General features: G+C 37.5%; 1 protein-coding gene and 1 long non-coding RNA gene across 4 annotated transcripts; one reads left to right on the top strand and one right to left on the bottom strand.

The window, feature by feature from the left end:
• The first annotated feature begins 1,604 nt into the window (after window positions 1-1,604).
• LOC138133647 (uncharacterized) lies at window positions 1,605-2,426 on the top strand. Of its 2 annotated transcripts, XR_011160463.1 has the most exons (3): window positions 1,613-1,794; window positions 1,847-1,976; window positions 2,041-2,426. It is a non-coding gene; the product is annotated as an uncharacterized lncRNA (long non-coding RNA). The 2 variants fall into 2 exon arrangements; XR_011160462.1 differs by having other exon boundaries at window positions 1,605-1,976.
• A 117-nt stretch (window positions 2,427-2,543) lies between these two features.
• On the bottom strand, window positions 2,544-5,266 carry LOC138133646 (uncharacterized). Of its 2 annotated transcripts, none has more exons than XM_069051578.1 (2): window positions 5,141-5,266; window positions 2,544-5,090 (listed from the first exon to the last, which is right to left on the bottom strand). In XM_069051578.1, exon 2 carries the CDS (start codon window positions 4,832-4,834, stop codon window positions 3,290-3,292), a length of 1,545 nt encoding a protein of 514 aa, XP_068907679.1. In that variant the 5' UTR covers window positions 4,835-5,090; window positions 5,141-5,266; the 3' UTR covers window positions 2,544-3,289. The 2 variants fall into 2 exon arrangements, with proteins under 2 accessions (XP_068907679.1, XP_068907680.1); XM_069051579.1 differs by having other exon boundaries at window positions 2,544-3,675; window positions 4,456-5,246.
• Window positions 5,267-14,946: the final 9,680 nt, after the last annotated feature.

Genomic DNA, 14,946 nt, shown 5'->3' with positions numbered 1-14,946 from the left:
GAAACTTTGTGAAGTTTATTACCTTTATATAGAGTATACATGATAAAAATTTCAAGCCATTTGGACCAACATTACAGAAAAAAAGTCAATAATGCGTCTGACCCCCTCGTGCATTTATATACTCCCTCACTCGCCGGGGCATACTTCTTATGAGGTGATCGATTTCCTCTTGAGGGATGACTTCCTATACAGTTAAAATTTCGTGCTGCAGTTGCACTAGGGTTTATGGAACTTGTTCCAACCCTAGACAACCTTCTGCCGATCATGTCCCATCCATGTTCTGTGGGAAAATGATCTGAAGAACGTGGGGGCCAAGGCAAGATCGGTACATGAGGATCTTCAAGACACCTTAAAGAAACCCTTGCGACATGATGTTTGGCATTATCCTGTTGGAAAAGGGTGTCTGCACCTTGACGAATGTAAGGTACTACGACAGGTTGTAGTACCTCCTGTACATATCGCTGAGCTGTCATTAATCTTCGAATGAACAGCAAACATGACCGGCTTCCATACACAATAACACCCCAAACCATTATACCCACGGTCCTCTCTACATGACGTTCTCTTTGAAACCTCAACTGGCGTCGTTCTCCATGAAGACATTGCACCCTCTGTCGGCTGTTATTCATCCCCAAACAGAATCTGGACACATCAGAAAAGATGATGTTGTTCCATTCCTCATCCTTTAACCGTTCTTCACACCACTCTAACGTTGGCATCGATGGTTAGCAGTTAAGGGTAACACAAATGCGGCCCGTAAGATCGGAGTCCAAAAGCTCCTATTCTGCTGCATCTGGATGACATCCCTATTGGCCGAGCCACTGCAGCATACCAAGCATTTGCAACCCCTCGTCTTGAGATGTGACAATCTCTAAATTCTAAATGCAAGTAGTCACAGATAGGTACCGTTCTTCCCGTTCTAGGTACCGTTCTTCCCGTTCTGTAGTTTGTTTTTTTCATCCGGAACCCCTCGCATGTTGCTGTTTACCTTCTTCCAACCATACTCGCCATGATCGCCATCATCGTAGTAGCATTGCGAATTGCAATGTAAGAGGCTATCAATTTAGTGGAACTACATTCCACGCTCTCGGAGCCCCACAATTCTAGCTGGTTCAAATTGGCTTAGTTGTAAAAAATTTAGGCGTCTAAGAACAAGAGGGATGATGTCACACTTAACACAACAAAACTTCTTGAGATAAAATAAAATTTAAAAAAAACTCTTGTCTTGGAGATTATTTCTTTGCAATTTTCATCGATTGGTTCCCAATGGTGGGTGAATATTCTCACCAAAATTTGGCTCATACGAGCATTATTTCAAAGTGTTGTGTTTTTTTCTGTATTTGGTATACAGACTGATTCACACCCTAACGAAATTTAAATACAGCCATCAGTATGTTCTTTATTCATAACTTGATAAAAAAACATGAATTATTTTAAACTTTTGTATGGTTTGAACATCCCTCACAAAAGTCTCAATTATAAAATTTCAAAAATGGCAGTAATCGACAATTTTTTTTTTATTTAAGAAACTGACTCATCATATATATGTAGATTCTTTCGTCACTGGAGCACATTTTAATTAACAAAAATTATTTCAGAATTATACAGCGTGATCAACAAGGACTGAAGCTGTTGGCAGCAAATGACAGCAAAATATTCCCAAAGTATGAAAATTTTTTGTGCGTCAGTGTTGGCACCCGCTGCAATTTGTGAATGTCAAAAAATTTAGGTTATGTTACGAGTTGGTAGTTTTAAAACACGATACGTACAAAACGACCAAAAACAGTATAAAAAGTAATTAGCCGTACTTAATTAAATGGCCCAGAGAAACAGAAACATGTTGCAGGGATTGGATCTGGGAAAATTTGTAAGGGTGGAACTTTAATTTCTTCTTAAAAATGGTTAGGCAACTTCCATATGAGATGACAAGCTTCAAGCTTGTACAGTAAGGAAAAGGAATGACGGGATTTTTAATGGTAAGAATTATTAGGCCCTGCATTAAACGTGTCCAACAAAGAACTTTGGATGCGTGTGTTTTAGATAAGAATCACACCTGTTTGGAGTGAAAGCTTTCGCACTGACTTTCGAGGGTTTTGTTCCATTCTACCTCGAACATTCTCGACTGCATCTTCTGTAAGTGTAGATGAGGTTCTACCAGTAGCTTTTGTCTTTTTCCATCACTGGTTTGTAGGTAACGTTGCACCAATCTCGTGCAATGCTGCCTAAACGCAACTAAGGTATATAACAACTGGCTCGGGGAACATTTGTTGAAATTGGTGAAATTCATCATCCGTGCTCCGTGGAATACTACCAACCGTTAGCAGCATCAAAATTTCCAGTCCGAAAGTACGCCACACCAATAAAAATGTCTTGTTTTAGTGTAAAAATCATTTTAATAAATAAATTGATACAAAAATGACACTTGATTTTGAAGTTTGAATTTGCCCGTCAAAATTGACAACTGAAAATGTAATGCTACCAATTTCACTGAAATTTTCATCATGTTGTCATTGTTGCCAACAGCTTCAGTTCTTGTTGATCACTCTGTACAAAAAGGAACTGTCAAGTGATTGTCAATAATGCCAGGAGTGTCCAGATTTCATAAATAATAAATAATAATACAGGCTGTGTTGTATCGTACGCTTCGATCGGTACGATTATATGAATGTTGTTATTAAATAAAATAAACGGATTTAAACTTAACAAGGAATGAATTTATTTACGAATTGGTGACAACTACAAGGCGTCTTGAACGTTTAGCTGCTCAAGTAGAAGTGATGCTATTTCATACAAGTTTTGTGCAGCCCCTAAAGGAGCTGCAAGGGTAGCGGTCATAAACCCCCATCTGTGTGAAATAGAAAGGAAAATGTGGGTGGTCGAAGACATGCCGCCGGCCTTGAAGCCTTCCAGGGCTCAACACTAAATTGAATCAATTTCGTATTAAAACAATTAATGAACAAAATAAAATGATAAATTTCAAATGAGTAAAATAAGGCAAATTAAATACAAGAGAAAAAAAAAAATAAAATATGAAAAATAAAAAAATTAAATTAAGTGAACATGAGTACGATGATATAAAACTAAAGATAAGAAAAAATGGTACAAACTTAAATATAAGATAAATTTTTCATACGTCAAAAAACGAATATGAGAAATCTAATATAGGAGTATGTTACTAATACGTAAATCTAAATTTAAAAAAAATCAAAACTAAATCTAAATATGTACATAAAAAAATCAAAAAACATAAATACACAAAAAAAAAACGATGTGAACAATTTACAGTTTTTCACTCGTAATGAGTCAACACGTGAACGTCCTCGCGTTCTAGGGGTAACACACACAGTTTGTGCACTGAACGTTTCGTAGCACCGTTTTTTGTCTTTAACGACGCCACTCTTGGTAACCCGTCCTTTCCGAGGTGCAGCTCGGTGATGCGCGCCAGATTCCACCGCAGCGGAGGTAGCTCGTCGTCAGCAATCAACACCAGGGAGCCGACGGCAGGTGTGGTGTCGGGATTTCTCCACTTGGATCTCGCCTGGAGTCGCGAGAGATATTCCCGAGTCCATCTTCGCCAAAAGAGTTGACGCATCCTTTCGACGAGTTGCCAACGGGACAGTCGATTGGTTTTAACCTCGGTGATGTCACCCTCGTGGACTGCGGTCAGAGATTCACCTGGGGAAAGGAAATGTCCGGGAGTCAATGGTTCGAGGTCATTGGGGTCATTACTTATGGGTGTAAGGGGGCGAGAATTTAAAATAGCCTCGATTCGCGTGAGGAGCGTGTACATTTCTTCAAACATTGGAGTTGCAAGTCCGATGCTTCTTTTAATGTGATTTTTTACCGATTTAACATTTATTTCCCACAATCCGCCCATGTGCGGTGATCGCCCTGGAATGAAATGAAATTCGGTATTTCGTTCCGTTAATTTGTTTATCACATCGGACTGAAATTCTGAAGACTTTAGAAATGACTTAAATTTTTTGGTTTCTTGATTTGCGGCTCCGATAAAGTTCGAACCATTATCGGAGTACAAGTGCCGGACGTGACCCCTTCTGGCGATTAATCTGTGCAAAGCGCCCAGAAATGATTCGGTTGTCAAGTTACCGACTAACTCCAAGTGAACTGCCTTGGTTACTAAGCAAACGAAGATCGAGACGTAAGCCTTTACATTTCTTTTACCGCGACCGGTTGATTCTTTTATTATGATCGGTCCTAAGTAATCGACTCCAGAAATAACGAAAGGGCGATTCGATTCGAGCCTGCATGCAGGTAAATCTCCCATCATTTGAGTCACTCGTTTTGGATTACACCGAAAGCAAGAGTTACATCTGTGTATAACTTGTCGGATGAGACTACGGTCGATTGTTTTCGCGTCATATTTTAAAAGATCATTTTTTGAATCCCAGAGCAATCCTAAGGTTTTCGTTACGTCGTTATCTAAGTTAACTATACCGTTTTTTTGACAATTGTTGTTCATCTTAGGGGAGGTCAGGGGTACATTTGAAGTCCACTTGCGCAAGTTGAAACCTCCTCCTTGTAAAATGGTGGATACGTCTTCGCAAATTGCCGACAATTCCGAAATGGTGTCTGCACCCGTTAACAGCTCGTCCATGTAAAAATCACGCTTTATTACTGAACTGGCCAACGGGTTCATATTTTGATTTTGTACGGCTAATTCGAACAAACAACGTGTCGCGATAAAACTTGCTGGTTTCGTCCCGTACGTGAAAGTCGTTAGTCTGTACGTTTTTAATTCTTCGTTGGGATGATCGCGCCACAAGATTCTCTGATAATCCGTATCTACCGAGTCGATTAGGATTTGCCTGTACATTTTCTCGATGTCGGCTGTAACCACGTACTGACGTACTGCTCGTCAAATCTTAGATGGCCGCTAAGGATGCGCAGAAGAGGGAGTGCGATGCAAGATGTGGAACAGTGATGCGACAAGGTGAAGCGGTAAAGTGGGGTAAAATTCTGAAAAGTACACTCAGATACAGAAATCGACTTGTTCTAACTCCGCGTTGTCGACGAGATTTTAATCCTGTAATCTGTACTGACGTATTGCGGGTCTTCAACGCATTTGTGATCTGCAATTTTTAGTAAATAATAATTGGTCAGTTAAAAATTTGTTTCGTACTTTGCTTTTAAAAGCCATGGTTTGGAGTGTACCAGTGTTTTCACTGCTGCGACGCTCGAACAAGTGACGTCCCCACTCCTACCGTTACCATTGCGCATCCGAATCTCAGCGGCCATCTAATATTTGACAAGCAGTAACGATGCGTTCGGAATCTGATCAAAATAGAAAAGAGATCGTCTTGTATTACCGGACCCCCAAGTAAGTTGTCGTTTAGGCATTTATTATTTGTCGTTATGAAAGAGGCGTCAAATACCGCTCTTAATTTCGTCGTACTGCTTGATTGTTTAAGGACCGCATGGTGCGGCAGGTAACAAGAATTTTCAAAATTGATCGTCGGATCCTTTAGAAGTTCCATGTGGTTCAACTGCCGATATTCCGTCAAAAAGTTCGAATATTGTTCTTTTAATTCGGGGTGTCTGTTGAGTTTACTTTCTAGTGACCGGAAACGTTTTACAGCCCCAGCGTGAGAATCTCCTAAGTCTGGCGGGTTACTTCGAAAAGGTAGACGTGCAATAAACCGCCCTTGCGCGTCCCGTTTTATGGTGTTGCAGAAATGGGTTTCACATTCTCTCTCTTCCGGTGAAAGTTTGTCGGCGACCGAATTCACACTTTCGATGGAGAAGAATTTTTCTACCTGCTCATGAAGGTCGAGCTTTTGTTACGAAAAATGGCACAAGGTTTTTGTTTTATTATCCAACTCGCCCAAAGTGCCGCCGACAATCCAGCCCAGATGGGTTTTTTGAAAATGTGGCTGCCCCGGTGCCAGATGGATTTGTCCGATGCACATTAACGGTAAAAATAGTTCAGCTAATTTAATGTTTTCGGGGACGGTTATCTTTGACATGTCCATTATGTGAACCGGAAGATTTTCTGTAATCTTGTCTAAGAGCAAACATCTGAGTTCTTGCGAATATTGGTTGTGTCGCGATTTTATTGTGACCTGAGCCGCGTGATTTACACTACTCGCCGATTGGTTTATACCTCCGATCTCTATTCGAACCTTTTGTCGCGTGAGACCTAACCTTTTGCACATATCGGAGGTTATAAAATGGTTCATGGAACCCCCATCAAGAAAAGCGCGACACTCTTGGTATTGATTGTTTTTGTCCTTAATTAAAACTATAACAGTCGAGAGAATGCCTGATTTTGTTAAGTTTACACGTGAGTAAGAATTTAAAGAAACCGACTGTGGACGTGCTGTTGATGATTCCAGACCGTTCGCACCGTGGATTAGAGTATTATGACTCGCGTCGCACTCCTTACATTTGAAATTTGACTTGCAATTAACGGCAATATGATTGTCCTTGAAACAATTTTGACATAGTTTTAATTGCTGGATTAATTTGAGCCTTTCGTTAAGGTCTAATTTCAACAATGTGATGCATTGATTGGTGTAATGATTTGGTTTTTTACACACATTGCAAAATTTTGATTTATTTGACGACTGGTTGTTCGACGTGCTTGAGTAGCTGTTTGATTTTGATTTAGATGGTTGGACGTTCGTTACTACCAGTTTATTCGTAAGAAACAACGATTCTAATGTTTGATGGCGTTTTTCTAAAAAGAGTAAAAAATCCTTGTACTTGGGAATAGATGCATCGACCTTGCTCTGCCATTCCCTTTTCGAATGAAAGTCCAATTTTTCGGTTATAATCGGAACGATGATCGCGTCCCAGCTATCTACCGGTACTTTCAACATTTTTAGCGCTTCCATGTTGGTGTTCAACATATCAATTAATTCGCGTAAATGAGTATGCGAGGCCTTTGCAATTACCGGGAATTTTAAAATAGCATACACATGCTCTTGCGCTACTAATCTCTCGTTGGCATAACGTCTTTCGAGTAGATCCCATGCAATTTGATAATTATTGTTTGACACCGATAACGATTCTACTGTCTTAAGCGCTTCGCCTTTTAGGGAAGACCTTAGATAATGGAATTTTTTGCAACTATCTAACTTGTCGTTTTCATGGATAACTGACTTAAATTGATCTGAGAATGAGAGCCAGTCTTTATAACAACCCGAAAATGTAGGCAAGCTATACACAGGCAATTGAATGTTTAAAGAATCATCGCGATTTGAATTTGATACGGAACGGACAGATGTACCTGTTGTGATCGCCTGTTCCTTATTTTGAGTTTTCTGAATAAGAGTGTTAATTTTTGAAGCAACATCAAAATAACGCCCTTCGAAGGAATCACGTTCGTCCTCCTCGTCGGCTAATTCGATACCGGGCATTGATTCGACACCGGCTTGTGTTTTGTCAAAGTCTTTTACAATATTTTCTAAAGCGTTTAAACGTATGGTTAGATCGTTTAAATTTTTCTCGATAGTATCATCATTTACGTATTTTTCTATTCCCGTTAATTTACCCTTTGCCGTGGAACGACTAGTTTTTGGATTTTCCATTTCCGGCATTATTAAATCTGATTTCGAACTTGCAACTCAAACTTCTCACGCCGCGTAATGACAATACAAAAGAACAATATGGCAATAACGGGTGAGGATGGTTGATAAAAGGAAACAGATATCTCTGACCTGGATTCGTTGTCCACGATGAGGGTGTACGTCTCGCTGTCCTTGACTGCCTGTTGGTTTCCTGGGTGGAGACTATGGCGTTGGGTTTGTTTACCGAGCTTCTGGATGCTGCCACGCTTCTTGAACCAAGGGTCGGAATCCTCGATGACGACACTCACTCGAGAACTTTTTCACTTTTTTATAATAATTCGGTTTAAATCCGGCTTGAAGGACCAATGTGTTGTATCGTACGCTTCGATCGGTACGATTATATGAATGTTGTTATTAAATAAAATAAACGGATTTAAACTTAACAAGGAATGAATTTATTTACGAATTGGTGACAACTACAAGGCGTCTTGAACGTTTAGCTGCTCAAGTAGAAGTGACGCTATTTCATACAAGTTTTGTGCAGCCCCTAAAGAAGCTGCAAGGGTAGCGGTCATAAACCCCCATCTGTGTGAAATAGAAAGGAAAATGTGGGTGGTCGAAGACACAGGGTCGTTATAAATGATCATCATCACCATCATAGGTGGCTGTGCACAATGCTTTATGTGCGCCGCTACGCCCACTACTCTCGTGTCAAAAATAAATTACTCCCTAGGATTTAGGGATATTCGTTACTAGGTTGCCATACATTTGGTTAGGTTGGAGGCTATGTGGTTTCTGGTGACAAACAAAAGATATCCCAAAAATGTAAGAGGCCGATTTCAAGTTGACTTGCAACTTGTATTGTCATGGTAACGGCACAAAATTGCAAGTTTGAGAAAGATGACGCATATTAGTAATTAATGTGTAGGACAAAGATAGCTACACATTTGCGCTGCATCACCTATTTGTCACCCTGACTTGAAATCGGGCCAATTATTAATAAGACAGCAAATTAATTGTAACAGTTGCAAATGACTAATTTCTCGCTAAGTAAAGGATGTTATATCGTTTCACAATCAATTCTGGTTTCTGGCGGCATATTTAGTTGGACTTAATCGCTCAATTCATAGTAACCAACCTTAAGCATTCAAAATAACTTTTGAAAATTCTAGTTACACACAATATGAAAAACGTTATTTCCATAAAAGTTTGAATTCTAGGAAGTAATTTATTTTTGACAAGAGAGTATATACAGGGTGTTTTCGAAGTTGAGGCGTTCCTTTTAACATGAGATAGTATGCGTTGTTCTAAAGAATTTTAGCCAAAATCACCTTAGTAAAATGTGTACGACAATGAAGATACAATAAGTAAATTTTTTTGAAATTTTTGAAACCGGTCTTGCTCAAATTTGCGCTGATTTGTTAGAAATTGGAATTGACAAAAAAAAAATCAAATGAGCATGGACGTTAATCAAAACTACTGTCAGAGTTGTCATATAATTAGTCGAAATGGCTTTATTATTAGGAAAATAATGAGCTCACAGATATGTTGCAAATGCATGGGCAATGTTATCACGTTATCAGAATGCATCTGCAGCGTCCAGAGTGTATTGCAAAGCGATTTCCGGAAAGACACCATTCTGGGCCAGGTTAGTTATTAATCTAGTACAGCGGAGAAATGGACAGGACCGGACCTAAAATTTTAGAAAACAATAAAAATATACAATCAATTATCTCCGTTAATACAAACATTTTACTAAGAAGATTTAGACTAAAATTCTTAAGAATAATGTGTAGTACCTCGTGTTACAAGGAACGCGTCAACTTCGAGAACACCCTGTATAGTCTGTTTTTTTTATCAAAGAACCACAACACTGCAATTTACACCCAAAATAGAACTGTCAGCATTGTACCTACACTTTTGACCTACGGTGAAAAATCTCATCATTAAAAATTGAGGTTACGTAGAGATAGGTATTAGTAGTCCAGCATGTTAATAAAGTTAATAATAATTAATAGCAACTAATTTGAGAGTTTAATAAATATCTTACTTTGCCAAGCATGTTTAATAACATGTTCAAATTTTAGATGCGAGTTTGCGTACTTTCAAGGACATTAAAAATGACAGGCGTTGGCTGGTATAGCAGCCAATAGATATCATTCAATTCCCTAAATTTAGTAAAATTTTATTATTGCAAAACCTGAATCAACAGGTCGTGGTTCTTTGATTAAAAAACAGATTATATACTTCGTCCAGAGATAGATTGGGAGATTTTAAATTGTAGGCTTGCAACCCAACACTACAAAATGCACTAGAATACAATAATTAGAGCATAATTTCAAGGCAAAAATGTTACTGCTTGAAGGAGCGATCAAATTAAGTTGTAATCAAGTTATCCCCGAATCCGAAATCGTATGTCGTTATTTGAACTCCACGCTCCAATAAACACAGCTTGAAACCCTGGTTAGATCTCGACATCAATCGTAAAAGACGTACGGATTCAAATCCATCGCTCGATATTTCAAATTTTACGTGCGCTAAGGACATCAATGAATGTCCCATCGCAGTTGGCGTTGAAAACCCACACAAATGTTGGATGTGCCGGCAGCCTCGCAACGTTAGACAAACTATACTTGGGTCAACCAACAGATATAGTAATAGAAAAAAGGTGATGTGGCCTAGTTGCGTAGAACAATATACGCCGAAGCCTGTTTCACAATGAAGCGTATCACGTACCACTTTCTAACAAATAGAGAAACAAACAAAAATTTTTGTAATACAAATCGAAAAATGCCAAGGAAAACAAACAAACATAAACACGTTTTGCGCACGTTTTGAATAAGCCAATTGGAAGCTACTATTTAAAATACGCGGGCACTAAGGGGCGGTTTTATTACTATATCTGTTGGTTGGCCCAAGTATAGTAGACAGATTTCCACTACCGCCGGCACCACCACCTATCGGCGATACTAGTCTCACTGATGTTATGAGGCTTGCGGCACATTCAATTACGTCACCAATGCCTTCTGGAATGGGACAATCATTTATTATTTGAAATAAAGGGAAATTTAAATTCAGCAAATTATTTAGATTTATTATTAACTAAGGTAGGAACTGCATTGTAATTTTTTCAAAGAATTTATAATAAAAACTGCTTAAACTGTTAATTACTTTAATATTATAATTTAATCGAAATAATGGCATAATATCTATAAACTGAATGCACAGTGTTAATTGCCTATGTTCGACTTTGAAAGTGGACTCCCGGTATAATGCATGTTTTTTAAATTTCACCTCATAGTAGGCGTCGAAGAGTCGATTGTGAACGCACTACGGATTACAGATTACATTTTATGTGCTTGTTAAATTTGTTTTAAGTGCTTACTTATTTTTTGTCCGAAAAATTCCAAACGATAAATAAATATAAGAACAGAATCGAATTTAAGTTTTTTCATAAGTAATCTTTTTCAACCTTACTGTATTTAAGTAGCATGGAAATCAACAAATCTGCTATCACCGGCTATCGCTAGAGTGATTCACTGTACCACACCCGGGAATACAAATTAGGTATTACCTAACCTGGTCCTCACTTAGATGCATCTCCAACAGCTCAGTTCGGTTCCAGCTGCCAAGCGTCACTATCTTGTCTGTGCTAAAAATCACTCCCTCCCAAGTCAAGGAGCCTTAAGAACAGAATTATGTTTGGGTAGAGGAGGTCGTTTTGTTGTCGCATCTTAAAATTCGTTTATTTCTATAATTTCTGTTTACATAAAAATTGTCTTTCTCTATTTTTTCTTCATTCATTAATTCTAAACATGCTAATTGTTCAATCAAAATGAAAAGGGCAAATCATTATAAAATTTTCTGTAAACATCTTACAGACAACGTAGAACCTTTCTGGAGTTATACTGGGTGTTTCACTTAAGACTTTCAGGTCTTATATCTCTATTATTTATGGACCGATTTTTGCGAAATTTGGAAGATAGGTATTCTAGTAAATGAAGAATTAATTACTGGTAATAAAATGCCCGATTAATAAAAAACGTAATTTTAAAACATTTTCCTTTATTTGAATCTACACAAAACTAGTGTCCGATTGTTATCTACTCGTCAAAAAATATTAATCAAAATTAATCAAAAATTAATCAAATTAACAGTTTCTACTTCAAGAAAACATCAATTATTTTCTTAAAAATGTGCTAAAATTTTTGAGATATTTAAGTCAAATCGCTTTGAAACAATTGAAAAATTCTGCGAAAAGTTATGACACGGTTTTCCCTCTTTTTACTGTAGAGTACGACTACCTTTAGGGGACGAATTTTCGCGGAAGTCATTGTTTATTGTTGTTCTACACTTTAGTATAAATCTTAAACGATTTAATTCACAAATAAAGGGAGTTAAAATGGCGTTTTTAAGACTGGAGGTACTTGAGTAACGCGAGATTAATCTCCACCCTTTAAATTATCTGTCTGTTAGATTTCACAAAAATCGGTCCATAAATAAAATTCTTAGGTGGGACACCTGTACAGTGTGGAACAGAATGATCTTCATCTAGTTACCTTCGCATTATCTTTGTAAAAATACCGTTCTACGAAAAAAAGGAAGGCAGTATCCTAACCTCAAAATATACCTACTGTTTTCTCAATTTGGTTGTAGGTAGTAAATTTTTATGGTATTTTAAGTTACAGATCTTTCGGGGCTTATAAATCGTAGTTTACCACTAGCAGGTAGTATTTTAAGCAGGGATGTATTGTACCATCGGTGGACATTAAAAGCTGGGACAAGATGACGATTGCATAAAGTCAAAAATTACAAAATTTGTGTCGGTTAAATTTGGTTTTTTACAAAAAAGTTATAACAATTATGACGGGGTGAATGACGTTTATTTATCAAAATCATCAAGTTAAAGTTCAGTTTGTTTCATGTTGATGATATTGTTTGTTTTCCCAATTAAATAGTTGGTAATTACTAATTATTCACAGAATCAGTTTTGTAGTGCTCAAAACAGGTAGGTAGCAAAAAAACACTGAAACATTATATTTATTATTGTGACAAAGCGAAAGTTTGATACACAATGAAAATTTTTTGGATGTCCTAGCTTTTAATGTCCACCGATGGTACATTTTGCATATTTGCATTGTACGGCAAATGGCACGCGCCGCTTCCCAACCTTTTCAAACTCAACCATTGTGCCCGTTAATAGCTCATAATACGCAATAAAATTTTACAATGTACAACGAAATTGAGAAAACAGTACAGCAAAATTCTAAAAATGATTTATTGCGAAAGTATGAGATCGGAAATACGCCTCAAAAATGAAAGTGTTTTTTTGCATGGTATATACAGGGTGGAAACTTTAACTGGAATAAAATTCATAACTTGGAAATAGGCAATTTTGTAAAAAAATACCGAAACAGGTCAATTTTTATTTTTCCTTGCCCACATTTTGACGCATATGGTTTTTGCATATCTGCTCCCGGAAGTGCGCAACCACCCCCAACTTTTTTTTTTCAAACGTAAGGGTATATCAAGTGACACCTCGTTTGAAAGGCCAATTTGTAAGGAATACAACGCACTATTTGTTTCTTGAATATTTTCAAAGCCTACGTGCTAAAAAATAAAAACCAACTCTATAAGTTCAACACTATTTAATGCAACAATTGTTCAAAATGGGCACCGTTTCTCTCTTGGCAAATCATAAATCGATAGTAACATGCATCCCTTAGGTTTTGTAACATTTCCGGTGTGATTTGGCTAATTTTATGGCTCATGCGTAATACGTTGCTTAAGGTTATATGCCGTTCACGATTATTTTAAACACGCAGGAGGCCGCGATATTTTTTTGTTAGATTGGCGTCAGGTCCTGTCATATGACGTTTCGTTTTTAAATATTCGCATTGTTGTCAATTCCGTCATTAATTTAGTTAATACGAATTTACCCAGAACTGCCCTACAAATATGTATGTTTCATTTCAATTACACTTTTACGATTATTGTTCCTAATGCGTTCAATTATTTAAAAAATGTAACAACTTGGGAGCAGTGTTCGGTTGAATTATAACCTAAAATAGATTTATTAAGACAAATCACAATACTGCCAACTAAAATGTCAGATTTTCATAGATAGTCCGAATTTGAAATAATCGTGAATGGTTTATACTGTCGATTTGCAATTTTCCAACAAACAAATGGTAGCCATTTTGAACATTTTTTGCATTAAATAATATCTTAAACTTATAAAATTGGTTTTTATTTTTTAGCACGCAGGCTTTGAAAATTTCTAGGAAACAAATAGTGCGTTGTATTCCTTGCGAAGTGGTCTTTCAAACGAGGTATCACTTGACATACCCTTCTATTTGAAAAAAAAAAAGTTGAGGGTTGTTGCGCACTTCCGGGAGCAGATATGCAAAAACCATATGCGTCAAAATGTGGGCAAGGAAAAATAAAAATCGACCTGTTTCGGGATCTTTTACAAAAATCGCCTATTTCCAAGTAATGAATTTTATTCCAGTTAAAGTTTCCACCCTGTATTTTATAGGTACAGTTGCGGCCGTTGAAATCTCAGACAGGAAAGATTTAAACACTCTGTATAAATTCCGAAATTTGATTAGCGTAAATAGGATTTTCATCAAGGATTATAAAGTCAGTGTCAGTATTTGACATATTAGGGCCGAATCGCGCCTAACTTTTGAAATGCCGCAATTATCTGATTTGCAAAAATGTGTTTGACTGAGGGACGGTGTGAGTATAAGAGCCATTGCGAGAGAAATTAATGTGGATAATATTTGAGTGACATTTTGAGAAACGTCACTTTCAATCTCATTTACAAAGCCGAAAGTTTGGCGTTGTCAAAGTGTCTGAGTTTTCAACGGCCGCAACTGTACAACGTGATGACTGAATCTGTTGGTAACAATGAAAATTTGAATGATTTTGGTACCACTGTAATCTAAACGCATTTCCGGTTGTCAGCTTTGACAGAGTTGACAGGCGAATTTGACGTTTACCATCAAAGGGTCATTTATGTAATAGCATAAACATACCCGACATAACCTAATTTTTTTTAATGTCGTGTCAAGTTAAAACATCCAGTCAGTGCCAATTACGAAACAGAAAAATACCAATATTTTTCATTTGTTTCATTGCCAACAGACTCAGTCATTGTTGATCACAAAGATCACGCTGTAGGTACTATTGCGGGCAAAAAAAGTGGGACATCAACGTCATTGTCTTGACTTTTAATGTGAAATAACCCTTACCTGATTCTAACCAAAGCCTCCTAAAGAATCAAGCCACAGTCATACGCAGCCGAGGGTTAGTGACGTCACGTTTGTCGTCTGACCTGATACGACTGGCACAGTATGGTCCTACGATAACTTGTCACCAGAGCTGGTTTGATTTTTAATATATGAACATGAAA

This window comes from Tenebrio molitor, chromosome 6 (assembly GCF_963966145.1).
Source record: "Tenebrio molitor chromosome 6, icTenMoli1.1, whole genome shotgun sequence".
Taxonomy (NCBI): domain Eukaryota; kingdom Metazoa; phylum Arthropoda; class Insecta; order Coleoptera; family Tenebrionidae; genus Tenebrio; species Tenebrio molitor.
The sequence above is the reverse complement of the archived record's forward strand: the minus strand, read 5'-3'. Positions and strand labels throughout refer to the sequence as shown.

Coding starts and splice junctions, on each gene's coding strand:
- LOC138133646 (XM_069051578.1), bottom strand. CDS start 4,834: ATGTACAGGCAAATCCTAATCGACTCGGTAGATACGGATTATCAGAGA.